We start from the raw sequence: 14,050 nt of genomic DNA on the forward strand, positions 1-14,050 counted from the left end.
TACGTTACATAGTTTAAAATGAAAAATGAAAATAATTAAATAATAATACTTTAAAGTTTAAACAGTTTAAACCTCGTTCATCAATGATTAACAATGTTATCAGTTATCACCACATAATAGATAATAGTATGTGATATGCTCATATCATAGTCAGATGACGGATAGATAAATAGATTGCCTCAATCATAGATAACAATATAACATACATTATATAGTATTTTGTACTTCTTACTTAGTACTTGCTACTTACTTCAAATTTCTGCAACCTTCGTTAACTAATTTAATGTCTGCTTAGTTAAATAAATTAAAGAATTCTTAATATTGTAAAAACAACGGAAAAATTAGAATATCGTTGGAGAATAACCTAAACGCAGCTTACAAAATATTATTGTAACTCCAAACTCCATTTATAATAATTTACAATTATTATGAGCAAATTCAAAATAACGTCGGATTTCGTAGTCAATGCGTTATGCACTTTGACTATTGGTTCCGGTGTTATTGAATATTCTTCTAATATAATCTTAAATGATTTATATGTCAAATATTTTCAAGAAGCAAATAAGTATGTTACTAAAAATTATAGTTATATTCATTATTTTATTTATCAACTTTTGAGTATCTATGTAACACCTACTAAATGAAATAGGTTTATAAAAATGTGTCAATTGTTTATCAATTTTTTAATCATTACATTTTGTTAAAGTTTTAAATTAAAAATCAAAACCATAATAAGAACCATGTGAATATGTAGGTAACCTATATCTTAGCGTTTTAAAAACTAAAAATGTTTAAATTATTTTCAACCTTGATATAATTATTTAACAATGTATTCTTAACTTTATCATTTCCATTGATATTTAAACGAGTTATTAGATTATTATTTTTTTTTTTCAGAAATAATGAGCCTGTTGCATTAAGTGAATCTCTTCGAAAACGATATGACGATGTGATTCATGATTTAAAGTTGACAGATTTTAACAAAGCTTTTGTAACACCATTTACAGCTAAAGGTATTAATCCAATAAATGTTGGTTGTTTGAATACCCGCATGGGTAGTTACATAGGAATTCCAAGTATTTATAACCTTAATTCGGCAGATGATGTTTCAATTCTAAATGCGGCAGATTTAAATTTACAAGTATAATCTATGACTTTAATATACACCTTAAGAATTAGTGTGATATATTTTTTTTTCTTTCTTTCTAGAAACAACATATAAAACTTTTAAATGATAACTCAGAGTTTGGTCAACAATTTGTGAAGTCGTTAATCCTCAGTGAACCTGCTAAAAAATATAGTATTGCTCGAGAAGTGATGCTTACAGACAATCAACGAATACTTATTAAATCTATTTTACCTTCTGTAGTATTAATGCCAATATATGCTTTTGGAAATTTTATATACTATAGACTACCTCCAAACCCAGTCAGAGTTAGAACGTTAGCACTTTTTTTAGTAAGTAACATAGGAGTAATAGTATGGGTTTTAATAAGAACTGCTACTGAAAATTTTTATCAAAAAAAAGCTGATGAGAAATTATGTGATATCAGCGAAGAATACATTAAGGGCGGAATAGAGTATTATGAAAAATTAATTCAAAGAAATCTAGCTCTAAGAAATATTTTACCTAATGGTGAAAACATATATTCAAAAGAAGGAGATCATATTAAATTAATTTCAGAATTATCTGAATTACCCTTAACATACAGAAAAAAATATCTTGAAAATAGATTAAAAAATTGTTTAAATGAAAATAAAGTAACATCAACATAATTTGATTAAATATTTCTATACTTTTTTTTTAGTTAAGTTAGTTAAAATTATTAATAATTTTGTAGAATATTATAGTTTATAGGCGTTTTATTATATTCTTTATTTTCAAATCATATTAATAATATTTTTTAGAAGTTATTAAATTTAAAATTGTAAATAAAAAGACCTATATTTATTCATTTTTATTTTTTACATAATAAGTCAGTGTGTAATCCACTGAAATACTAATTACCAAATTAAGGTAATAATTGCAATGAAAAAATAAATTTAGTAAAATAGGCTACAGAAAATTATATAACAGAAAAAGAAATTTATAAAATAGTAATAAAATATCAAATGTATGCATACATTGTAATGAAAATCAATGTAAATACATAAAAAAATATTTTAAATGTTATAATATATTTTTAATATTTAAATATTTCAAAAACTTTTCTAAAATTATTCTGGATTTTATTTGATAAAATAATATTATCCTCTGATATAAAAATGTTATACTAAATAAATTATAAATTACTAAAAATATATCAGCTTTAAGAATGAACAAAAACCCTACAGTGCCTAACCTACTGTCAATTATACAAGACTAAAATAAAATAATTTATATACACAAAATTAAATTGACTATTGAACCCATTTAGGATTATTTTATTACCATAAAATAAATGTGTGTTAGTTATACTAGTATAATATTTTTACATGACATACAACTTAAACAAATATTAAGAAACAGTAAAAAAAGAAATTCTGATAGAAGTAACAAATTATATGTATCAAAAAATAAACTAAACATTTTTTATAATTGCCTATCTGTTTAAATTTCTAAAATATTTTTACAATAATAAATAAATACAAATAAATATAGGTAATGAAATATATTTTTTTATTAATTATTGGATGTTCAGATGTTTGATTGACATATAGGTTAGGTATTAAGAAAATATCTTGTTGCCAGTACCTACTACCTACACCATGAGAGTTGAGACAAACCGGTAAACGACGTTTGCCTAATGCTTAACCCTAAATATTTATCTTGAATTTAAAAATTAAAATTTGTGTGGAGTGTAGATGGATAAATAATTAATTAAATTGTTGATGACCTATGTTCTATAACAATAGTACTACCATTAGAATCATCAATGGGGGATTCAGTCCAAGATAACGGAGGGAGCAAATATTAAAAATGACATATATTACACAAATAATTTAAAAATTGTCATAATTTTTTTTACAAAGTATTTTTTCCTAAATAAAACATTCGGTCGAATCTGTGCCTAAGTACCAAAATTTTAAATTATGTAATATAATGTTGTAGGGGTAGTATATAAATTATTTAAATACTTGGCTTAGGATTTGGTAATATGCTTGCCATGTGTCTGCTTGTCACTTTTGTGGTTCCTAGGTAAGGTTTTAGCATGGCTTAAATATTTTTTGCTGAATTTGTATAGCAGATAATTTTTAACAGGGAGTGCTTTCGATTTTATTTATTTAGATTATTACGAAAGTTGTTGAATAATTATCCTTGTTGATATGTTTTTTATGTATTACTGTGCAGATATTAAAAATATTAATATTTAAAACTCTTGTAATTCCCTTAAAAATTAAAATATTTTAAAAAACCCATGAGAGAAAACAATTAATAAGTAATCTTATCTTTAGGTTTGATTAGATACCTAACAGATTGATTCGCTCTAATGTTAAAGTTGATAACACAAAAACATGAAATACGAATTAATTGGTCGTTGGATTGCTTACACTGAACTGCACTTAATAATCTCTAGGTACTCCTTTAAATTTTAATGTCAATTTATAAAGAATACCCATGTATCATGGGATATGATATCTTAAATAATTTCAAAATTATTACATTTGAATGGTATTACTGTTTGGTAGTTTATTTTAATCATTCTTGAACAAACAAAAAATAAAAAATAAAAACCTTACATCACATATACTTATTGCAAAAATACCTTTATAGATTACAGATAATATTTTTCAAATAAATGTTTAAAAAAATGTAATGAAGTTATTATATTTATGTTAAATTCATTATTATTAATAATTTGTTATATTTAATTTATTAAAATATTAGGAATACAAATACCCATTGGCTATTAATAAGAAATTTATATTAATCAGAATGGCTTTTTAAATATTATATAAAAATAAATACAATATTATATTTCACTAATTTTACACAATTTGGTATAATAGTTAGTTGAAAAATATATCATTAACTTAACATTTTAAAAATATTAAAAAAAAAAACAATAATTTAAATTAATATAAGAACTGGATTGCTTCATGCATGATGCATATCAGAGGATTAACAACAAATAATTTTAATTGTACAATAAAAATAATTGATTTGGCGTAAATCGGGATCAACATTTCATACTGATAGATCAATAAAAATTCTATAACTAATATTAATTTTGTTAATTTTTTTTTCTTTTTAATAAAGTAAATTAATTAAATTACTTTCTATTTTATTAATAAAAAAAATTAAATTGTATTATATTTTCTTGTATGTGAAGATTAAAATTTTTTAGCCAACATATAAAACATAGGTCATTAATAGGTACCTATTTGGTATTGGTATAGTGTCAAGTGAGTATCTAGTACCAGGCATAGACTTATCATAGATCAATGATACATGGCAATTAATTTGTAAATTATGTAAAACACATAAACTTTTATGAAAATATTTTTTACATGATTTTGTTATTTTACAAATGTTAATTTATATCATTTTTCAAGTTATTTACTTTTTTGAATGATAATATATAGACTTGTCATTAAAAAAAAATATTATCTGTAGAATATTATTTAGAGTATTTTGATACATAAGAATCCAATCACAGAAGAGTGATATGAAGGGATCCCTTAGTCACTACTTGCTAAAAATCAATAGGTACTTTTAAGTTTAAATACATTTAACTCATAAACCACATGTCCAAAATTTGGTTTTAACACATTTAAAAAATATTCTTTTTAAGAATAAACAATTAATCATTTAAGTAAAAACAAAACAATTGCATTTATTAAGTAAACAACTAAAAAAAATGATAATAATAAATAATAATAAAAATTTAGTCCTTTTTTCAAATGCGTAGTTTTGCAATAAATTAAGACTAAGTAAAAAAATATTTTCAAGAACAATAAGTTTTTAAAATAATGAGTATTTATTTTATAAAAGAATTATTATATTAAAGTTTTATTGATAATTATAAGCTGTATTTTAGCAGCCTCAAATATGAATGAGAAATTTTAAATTGTGAGTGAAAAAACTGTTGATATAATTAGGTAAGGTATAAGATTTTTTATGTTTTTTAGAAGAGTAAAATTTTCGTTTAAATAGCAGTGCTTTGTATTTAACTATAATATACTAATAAAACAGCATTTTTTTATTAAAGCTTACCAGTAACAGCCAAATTCAATGCAAATAATTTCTTTTAATGTTTAGTATTCATCTTAGTTTTGTTAATCATCAATACTTACTAAAATAAAATAATAATTATCATTAATTATTAACAAATTTAAATTACAGTTAAATATTAAAAAGTTTAAATGCTTTTTATTAAATTTGTATACCAAATTTAAAAATATTCAAAAGTTAACATAAAATACCTTTATTATTTCAGAATATTTATCAATTGTCTTATAGGAATGATATTTTTTACAGAACTAAAATTCTACCATTTGAAATATATCTATTTTCACTGTATTGAAAAAAGAAACCAATTTTTTATTTTAATGTTTAAAGTTAATAAACTATAACATATTCAGTATTGTAAATAACAAATTATGTTAAGATATTTTAATTAGAGAATACTACTTAAAAATCAAAAATTGGTTTGTAAAATATATAAAATTATGAAATTTAAACTATTAAAATATTTTACAAAATAAAGTATAATGGATAAATATGCACACATCATAAAGTATTGTGTATATAACTTTTATCAATTATTAATCTTTTGATATTTTAGATATGTTGAATTTGATTATACTACAATATTATGAGTATAAGTGTTTTTTTTTTGTTAAGCTTATACACTTTAAATTAACAAATTTAATATTCTTTTTAAACAATTTTTAAATTTTTAGATAATAGATATAAAATAGTACACTTAGTTTAAGTTGTTGAAAATTAATATCAGAATAACTTTAAACAATGAATATTTCTAATAACTAACTCGTACAATAATTGATTAATATTGTTTGTAGATAAAAATAAATAACACTATTAATAATACAATCATAGGCAAAACTAGTTGTTTTCTTAATATCATTTCAAAACATATAAAAATTATCCTTAGCCTCAAAAATGTATTTTCTTTTTTATTTTGTGACAATTAAATTTCAAGAATAATTCCAAGTCTTTAAAAAATACTTAGTAGGTATTATATACTCATGTAAATGGAGAAATTTGCAAACAAAATTTTATTTTTAATAAAAATGTTAATGTTTTATGTTGTTCTATATATTTTTATAAAACTAAATAAATGAAAGCATGACGTAAACTTTGCCACAAGTACCTTTTTTTAGTAAACATTTCACCCAGAAAATAAGCAGGTAAAATTGAGTGCATGTAAACTCTATTGATGAAAAAAATCAGGTAAAAGTATAAAGCAGAATTGTAATGTACCCATTACAAATAAGAAAATAAAACTGGCAGAGTTTACAAACGCCCAAATAAATAAATAAATAAATATAAGATCATTGTCCTAACTGAGCATTAGTCCGTTAACATTTAGTTTTACCTATGGGTATAATATTAATATGATCTAACATATAATAAATACTATGTAAATAATAACATATAATTACCTATTTTGGTAACAATACAAAGTATATAATACAAATTAAAAATTTAAATTGCTATAAAATAATTGAACTATAATAAAAATTGCTTATGAAAAATTATACACGGAATGATGCTAGTGAAGTGAAGTAACAACAGTTGAGATGACAATTGGTATAACAATTATTATTCTTTGCTTCTGGATAGTTAATATCACAGTCCTAAGGTTTTTAACTTAAAAAGAAAATATTGATACATTTTTTTTCATAAAATTTATAGGTTATTAAAAATATATATTTACCAAAGAAACTTTTTGTTCTTCTTTTTGTAATATTGTACTCAATTGGTTGGAGTCAAATTTCACTATAGCAGCTAATACTTTGGCCAATACCTATAAATGATGCAAAAAAAAAAAAAAATTAAGAAATATGAATTATATATTAGTATGTTTGAAAAATGGTAATTAAGGTAAGTTAAAATTAAATTTAAAATATAAATTAATTTAAGTAACTGAGTTATTTTATTTCTTAAATACACTTAGCATAATTATAAACATTTTTATCTTATCGAAAGGAAAATAACTATATATTTTTGGTATAGTACTATAGTATAATAATACAATTATTTTACTAATTTGACTATGAAGATGATGTCTTAAAGACAGTTTGATTAACACAATTTTATAAATTTGGTATTATTTTTTTTTCTAATATATTTTTATAAGACCCTACTAAATAAAAATATTCTAAAAATTAGCAGTAAAAAATTATTGGATCAACAAAATTAAAAATTAAATTTTAATGTTATCTCTTACCATAGGTTGTTTCCCCATCATATACTCATATAAAATATTTCTTAAATATTCCATTTCACATCCATCTTTGTTATTAACATCATTATCATCATCGTCTCCTTCATTATTTCTATGTTTATTATGAACTTCGTTTCTTTAAAATAAAGTAATATTTAAGTATTAAAATATAGCGCACAAATTAAATCATAATGTTTATTAAATTACCTGTACATTTTTTTTAATTCAGAGAGTTCTTTATTAAGTTTAGTTATTTGACGTTGAAGAGCTTCTTCTCTTTGAGATGTGGTCTCAACATCTTGAATTATTTTTTCAAGAGTCTAACAGCATAAAAATATGTTTTAAACAATAAATAATTTTAAAGTTTTTATATATTTGTATTTCTAAACAAACATACAATAAAAAAAAAAAAATTAAAATTGAAAACATAAAATAAATAAAAAAGCACCTCTTCATTTTTACTATCAGCAGTCATTAATGTAAGTGCATTATGCTGAAATAAATAAAACAAAACAAAAAATCAAAAAAAAAAAAAATAATTAAAATAAAAATAAAAATATACTGTATATTAGTATTATTTTATTAACTTTTTGTTCATTAGTCCATTCATTAGTTAAAGCTTCTAATTCTTCTCTGTGCTCTGTATCCATCATTTTTTTGTAGTTATCCATTTTTTCTAACCACTTATTTTCAGTTTCTATTAGCTTATCTGTCCATTTCTTCTTTTCATTCTAAGAAAATATACTTAATTAAAAAATACTAAATAAGTAGTTAATAATAAATAATCATAACAATTAATATAACTATTATTACTTACCACTTGGTAATTAGAATACTCATTCTGTAGATTTGTATATGTTTTTTTTTGTAATTCTATGCATTCTTCTAATTCCTGTATAGTTTCCTTCACTTCTGCTTTCACTGAGCGCTGTTCACTCTTCTTATAGCCTAAATAATGAAACATAATATTATTTGATAAGTATTACTAACTTTCATATTAATAAATACACTAGATATGAAGAATATGGCATTTACTATTGTTATAATATGTTTTAAAAATGTAAATAAGAAAAATGTTATTCACTAAAATAAATATGAGACATATGTATTTAAGTTATTTTAGTTATTTGAAGTAGCTAACTAAAACAATTTATAAGTTAAGTTAATACTTACAATCAATTTCTTTTTGTAGTCTAAGTAAATCTATTTTTCTTTTCTCTAGTTCTTTATTATTCTGAGATATTAGAAACAGTACATCTTCATTAAATTTTTCAATAATTTCATTTTTAAAACAATCTAGACTTCGAACACAATCAAATTTTAATATTAAATATGCTTTTTGAATTACTTCTAACTTTTGTTTTGTTTCAGTCAAATTATTATGGTACGATTTAATTTTAAATGAGAACTCAGACTTCAAATGTTTTATATGTTTAACAAATATAAATGAACAATCAGTCAGTTGCTCTTCTGTAAATGACTTAAGATTTACAAAATCAACTTTAATTTTTTTTAGCAAATCTTGGAATGTCTGGAGCATTTTTTGACGTTCTTTTTTTAAATAAGCATTTTCTTCTGTAAGGAGATTATAATCTTTAATTACCGACTCAATATTGCGTTCTTCAGAAATTTGAATTAATTTATCTTGATTTAATTGACATAACATATCTTTATTTAAATTGTTTAATTTTTCAATTTCTAACTGATTCTCGTCTATTTTGGTTTTCATTGTATTAATAATAGTTTCCTTTTCTTTTTGTATCAATTTTATAGTATCTTGTAACTCATCATTGGATTTTTTGTAATTAAGAATGGTCACCTTTAATTCTTCCTCAGATTCTATAAGGCTTTTATTTTTAAAATTAATTTCATCAATATGATTTTGAAGATCTAAGTTTTTTTTATCGTTTTCTTTAATTGTAAATTGTAATAATTTTAATTTATCTTTTAAATTAGAAATTTCTTCTGATTTCAATTTTAATTCTTCAATACATCTATTCTGTTCATCTACGCGAATTAATTCATTTTCTTTGACTAGTTTTTTACTTTGAATAATTTGATTTTTCAAATCATGAATTTCATTTTTATTTTTTTCATACTCGTGTTTCAATTTCTCCATTTCTTTTAGTTTAAATGTTAAATTTTTAATTTCTTGTGATTTTTCACCGATTTCTTTTAAAAATGTATCAATTTTCTTTGCAGATGAAATCTTGTTGTCATTTAAACTCTGTTCTAAATTAGAAATAACTAATTTATAACTATTTTCATTATTCTTTAAAGCTTCCTCTATTGAAATATTTTTTTGCTCTTGTACTTCAAAACGTTTTTCAAATGCTTTTAATTGATTCTTCAATTCTTTCACTTCATTTTCTTTAAACTCAAATGCTGAAGACATTTCACCTTCTAGCTCATTAAGTTGTTTAGTTATTTCTTCTTGAATATTCTGGTTTATATTTATCTAATCATAAAATAATACATAATAATAAATTAAAAATACATAAAACTCATCTGATAAAATAAAAGAAGCGTATTTAATTAATAAAGAACAATTCCTTTATACCTGATATGAATTTGTAGACAAATGACTAGCTTTTTCTGAAAATTTCAATTAATTAAATTTATAAAACGTTGAAAAAATGATTAATTACAATTCACAATTTAATTTTTAAATATAAAATTTATTAACGCTAACCTTTTAATAATATTTGATTTTCCATTTGAAGCCCATTAATGGTTTTCTCCAATTTTTTTATTTGGTCTTCTTTGGTTTCAAGTTCTTTATGAATTGCCATTTTATTTTCTGCTAAACTTAGCAAAGTATTTTCTTCGCTTTTTTTTAACAGCTCAATTTGATTTTCTAATAATGTACATTCTAATTTTGCTGAAGATAGTTCTTCATTTAATTGTTCACACTTATTCTAAATGTATACCATATTTAATTTTATAGTTGTTATATTTACTTAACAAAAAAAAAAAAATAAAAATAAAATATATACCATTAAATCAGTAGATCCAATAGATTTAGATGCAGACTCATCAGAACTATTTTTCCTTAACAAATCAATCTAGGAGTATAAATTTAAAAAAATATAGTTGATATCAAACACTGAATTATTTACATTAAAGTTGATAACCACTATTTTAATTATAGTTAATTTTAAAACACAAGTATTTCATATTAACCCTTATAAGCTTTAAAATTGAATTAATCATTATATCCATACTAAATTACTCTAAAAGTGAAAACAAATAAAAAATATTTTTTTTTAATCTTAAATATTACAAACTTTAATTTTTATAACAAACAATTAAAAATAAAGTATAGTTATCTTGGCTATTTTACAAATCTAGAATTTTAAGTCTTTATTTTAACCATTTAGCAATTTTTTTTCATGCGGTTCTCTACTTAAATAAATGAATATGTATCAATAAGCACAACAAATGTACTAAATAATGAAATAATGGTTTAAAATAATATATAAAACCACTTAAGTGTTATTTTGTTTATGGCAATTTAATATTGTATAATAGTTTATTTAAATGTATGATAAAACTAGAACTTCAAAGCCTTATTTATAAAATAAACAGTTTTTTTATAAAAAGAATATCCAGAATGTATCAGAAGTATCTTAAAAATGTCACATTAAATTATATTTGAATATGTCATCATGAAACATCCTATACTTAGATAAGGTCAAATAAACATTTACTAACATATGTTAGAATTTATAAAACTTTTTAGATTTTTATTAAATATTATATTTGTTAATATTTTTAACAAAATATTAACACATTTTTTACTTTGGTATTTAGTGTAGATATTATATGGTCTCTTTCTTCTATATCATTTCTTAATGCATCTTCCATATGGGCCTTAGCAGCTTGTTCTAAGGTACACTGTTCTTTAAGTTCTGCAATTCTTTGAAGTAGTTTATCTTGAGCCTTTGTCATAGTAATCTGAAAATACAATAAAATATTAAAATAAGAAATAAAAATTACATTTACATATCTTAATTCACATTACTTTATCTTTATCATGTATGGTCATTGTTTGTTTGAATTTATCAGCTAATTCAGTATACTTAAATTTATGTTTATGGTAGCGACCATGAAGTTTCTTATAAGCAGCATATAAATTTTCTTTCGTAATTTCATTTGCATATTCAGACACAACACTCGCACTATCATCTATTTCACTTGCTGATTCAATATCGGTCTATAATAAAACTTAATTAATTTCATATAACTGTTAAAATAGGTTGTTTCATATGCCAACATACATGAAATGAAAGATGATCATTCACTAATGATGAAGAAGATTGGCTAAATTTACCGAGATCAACAGTAGTACTTTCACTGACAACAACACGAGCTGGTGAATTCTTAGGTGTTTCTATGAAATAATACCAAAAAAAAATTATTCTAAAATAATTACTTCAATATTTTAGAAATTACCTTCAATGTCATCATTGATACAAAATTGAGAATCTTCCATTTCTGAATTCAATGGAGATATTGTAGAAAAGCTACTCCAAGTTGGGCGATTCTAAATTATATTTAAAAATAATAAAATTAAAACAGATTATTAATTAAAACTATAGTCTTACTTGTGGTAAAGAATTTGGTGTTTTTGGTTCATCGTTTTTTCCAATGGTTCCTTTAAGCCTTTTAAACATTCTTAATAAACTATAAGACTATTTTAAAAGAATTTTTCACAATCTCACTTTATGTTTGATTATGATAATTGTAATTGTTTGCAATAATAAATTGTAGCAAATATTGCAAATATGTCTTATCAGTTATCGTTATCTGATTCCCGTTCATGTTATCATATATTATTATTTTGACATGTCACCACTCACCACTTAAAATATCCTTGCCATGGCTTTAAAATACCTAGTAAGGCTAGTTTAAATTATAGTTTCACCTAAATTTTAGAACATGAAAAATAAAATATTTCAGTACTAATAACCAAATAAATTTATGATTTTAGAACTTAAAATAAACTAAACTATAGTCTAAGTTTATACCTACACATATTATAAGTACGATGTAATCATAATTTTTAAGAATAAAGTTTATGATGTATTTAGGTAGATATCTGCTGCGCTCATCTAGTGGGAATTTTTAATAGGGGTGAAACTATCAACCGCTTCTTAAATTTTAATTTTTTAAAACTTTACTTACTTATATATCGTTCATTTTCAGGTCTTTGTGTCATAAAAAGTTTAAGGCGTACCATGGCATAGATATTATTTAGCGAAGAAAGATTGACTGGAAGGCCTAGATGGTACATTTTTTGGGACAACTTGACACATCCCCATAGGTCTAGATAGGGTTTAGTATTGATTCATAGGTATATAAATAATTTATTATTAATCTACCGTTTTCATAGGGAGATTTTTAACCAGTTGGTTGAAATTTATATCGTGGACTGGAAATTTGTTATTTGTCAGTTTTTTGAGAATACCCAATATCTCCGCTGAGGAGTTTGATTTTTCTGATAGAGCTATAGCTAAAGGTGACTGAATAGATCCCATGGACCACGACTGTCAAAATATTACATAATGCAAGTGAGAAAATGAGATGTGGTTTGTAAATTTTTGATAGTTCTTCAGTAGGAGTACCTGGTTTTTTTTCATTCTGTATATGCTAGCGAGTTATCTGAGTGGTGAAAAAAGGGGAGAGCCTTATTAATCCGTAGTATTGATTTCGTTTTACGCCAGAGAGATCCATTAATTAAAAAAATAATTCGATTGTGGTTTTTGTACTAGTTGTTTTTATTAGTTTTGAATAGAAACTAATTTATTGGAAAGATAATCGTACTTTATCTTATCTGTTGTGTAGTGAGTTTGTTCTCATTTTGATCTAGCTCTGTGTTTTACTACAATAAGTTGTCTTAAATTTAGTGATAATTTATGTGTTTAAGAATTAAATAAACTTTGGGTTGATGAATTCATGGTTGCTTTTTGAATGTTGCCAGTGAGTTTAATTATTACATAGTCAACGTCAATAAAGCATTTTAATTGTTATTCAGGTTTGTTTTGTTTGAGATAATTTCTTTGAATTATATAAATGAATCAAAAATAAGCTTGAGCGTTGATATTGATAAAATTTTATCACATAGTAATATAGAAGCTAAATGTTTTATAGTTATGCATCTTTGATTATAAATTATGGGGCCAAGAGTTTTGACATTCTTTACCTCATTGTTTATTTTTATCAAAGCCTATATAGTATATAATATTATTAAAATTAATCGGGATCGTAAATGTAGATTTAAAAATTAGTTTAATTACTTTTTAATACACCTGAGTCTACGTGTCTTACTCAATTATTATAATACTTATAAACAATATAAACGATAATCTTATTGCCTATAACGTTCAAACATATATTAATATAAATTCTTACCTGGTAAACATCGATGATCAGATGATGATAGAATCAAAACAAGAATTTATAAGTTTAATCGTTAAAATAATATAAAACAGTTATTACTGGTTGTAAATTACAACATTAATTTAATACTTAACAGCAAGAAATAAAAGTCAATAATAGATTAAGTTAATAATCGCTGTGTCGCAAATAAATGAGAAGACGGTGCGAACTGTGCTGAACAAATGTGTTGTTGGAAGCAGACTCTCTTTGATGTA

At 22.7% G+C, this 14,050-nt stretch overlaps 2 protein-coding genes across 4 annotated transcripts; one reads left to right on the plus strand and one right to left on the minus strand.

Annotated features, from left to right (window-relative positions):
- The first annotated feature begins 164 nt into the window (after positions 1 to 164).
- Positions 165 to 1,776, plus strand: LOC112594699 (transmembrane protein 177-like). Its single transcript, XM_025339646.1, has 3 exons — positions 165 to 565; positions 898 to 1,141; positions 1,210 to 1,776. The coding sequence occupies exons 1-3, from the start codon at positions 429 to 431 to the stop codon at positions 1,774 to 1,776; spliced, it is 948 nt and encodes a 315-aa protein (XP_025195431.1). The 5' UTR covers positions 165 to 428.
- Positions 1,777 to 6,643: 4,867 nt separating this feature from the next.
- On the minus strand, positions 6,644 to 12,198 carry LOC112594701 (uncharacterized protein PFB0145c-like). 3 transcript variants are annotated; one of them, XM_025339649.1, is made up of 16 exons: positions 12,002 to 12,195; positions 11,850 to 11,940; positions 11,675 to 11,787; positions 11,419 to 11,610; positions 11,196 to 11,351; positions 10,391 to 10,459; positions 10,087 to 10,312; positions 9,955 to 9,989; positions 8,568 to 9,852; positions 8,212 to 8,342; positions 7,982 to 8,125; positions 7,843 to 7,887; positions 7,602 to 7,714; positions 7,398 to 7,530; positions 6,885 to 6,974; positions 6,644 to 6,817 (listed from the first exon to the last, which is right to left on the minus strand). In XM_025339649.1, the coding sequence occupies exons 1-16, from the start codon at positions 12,068 to 12,070 to the stop codon at positions 6,797 to 6,799; spliced, it is 2,913 nt and encodes a 970-aa protein (XP_025195434.1). In that variant the 5' UTR covers positions 12,071 to 12,195; the 3' UTR covers positions 6,644 to 6,796. The 3 variants fall into 3 exon arrangements, with proteins under 3 accessions (XP_025195434.1, XP_025195435.1, XP_025195436.1); XM_025339650.1 differs by lacking the exon at positions 7,843 to 7,887; XM_025339651.1 differs by lacking the exons at positions 6,644 to 6,817; positions 6,885 to 6,974; positions 7,398 to 7,530; positions 7,602 to 7,714; positions 7,843 to 7,887 and having other exon boundaries at positions 8,046 to 8,138; positions 12,002 to 12,198.
- Positions 12,199 to 14,050: the final 1,852 nt, after the last annotated feature.

This window comes from Melanaphis sacchari, unplaced genomic scaffold, assembly GCF_002803265.2.
Source record: "Melanaphis sacchari strain LSU unplaced genomic scaffold, SCAv2.0 Contig23_pilon_pilon, whole genome shotgun sequence".
Lineage (NCBI taxonomy): Eukaryota > Metazoa > Arthropoda > Insecta > Hemiptera > Aphididae > Melanaphis > Melanaphis sacchari.

Bases quoted from the DNA above. Each gene is read 5' to 3' on its own strand.
- LOC112594699 (XM_025339646.1), top strand. From the start codon at position 429: ATGAGCAAATTCAAAATAACGTCGGATTTCGTAGTCAATGCGTTATGC. The intron at 566-897 runs GTATGTTACTAA...TTTTTTTTTCAG, and splicing joins TATTTTCAAGAAGCAAATAA to AAATAATGAGCCTGTTGCAT. The intron at 1,142-1,209 runs GTATAATCTATG...CTTTCTTTCTAG, and splicing joins CGGCAGATTTAAATTTACAA to AAACAACATATAAAACTTTT.
- LOC112594701 (XM_025339649.1), bottom strand. From the start codon at position 12,070: ATGTTTAAAAGGCTTAAAGGAACCATTGGAAAAAACGATGAACCAAAA. The intron at 9,990-10,086 runs GTTAGCGTTAAT...TGAAATTTTCAG, and splicing joins AAATCAAATATTATTAAAAG to AAAAAGCTAGTCATTTGTCT. The intron at 7,715-7,842 runs GTGCTTTTTTAT...TTATGCTGTTAG, and splicing joins CTGATAGTAAAAATGAAGAG to ACTCTTGAAAAAATAATTCA.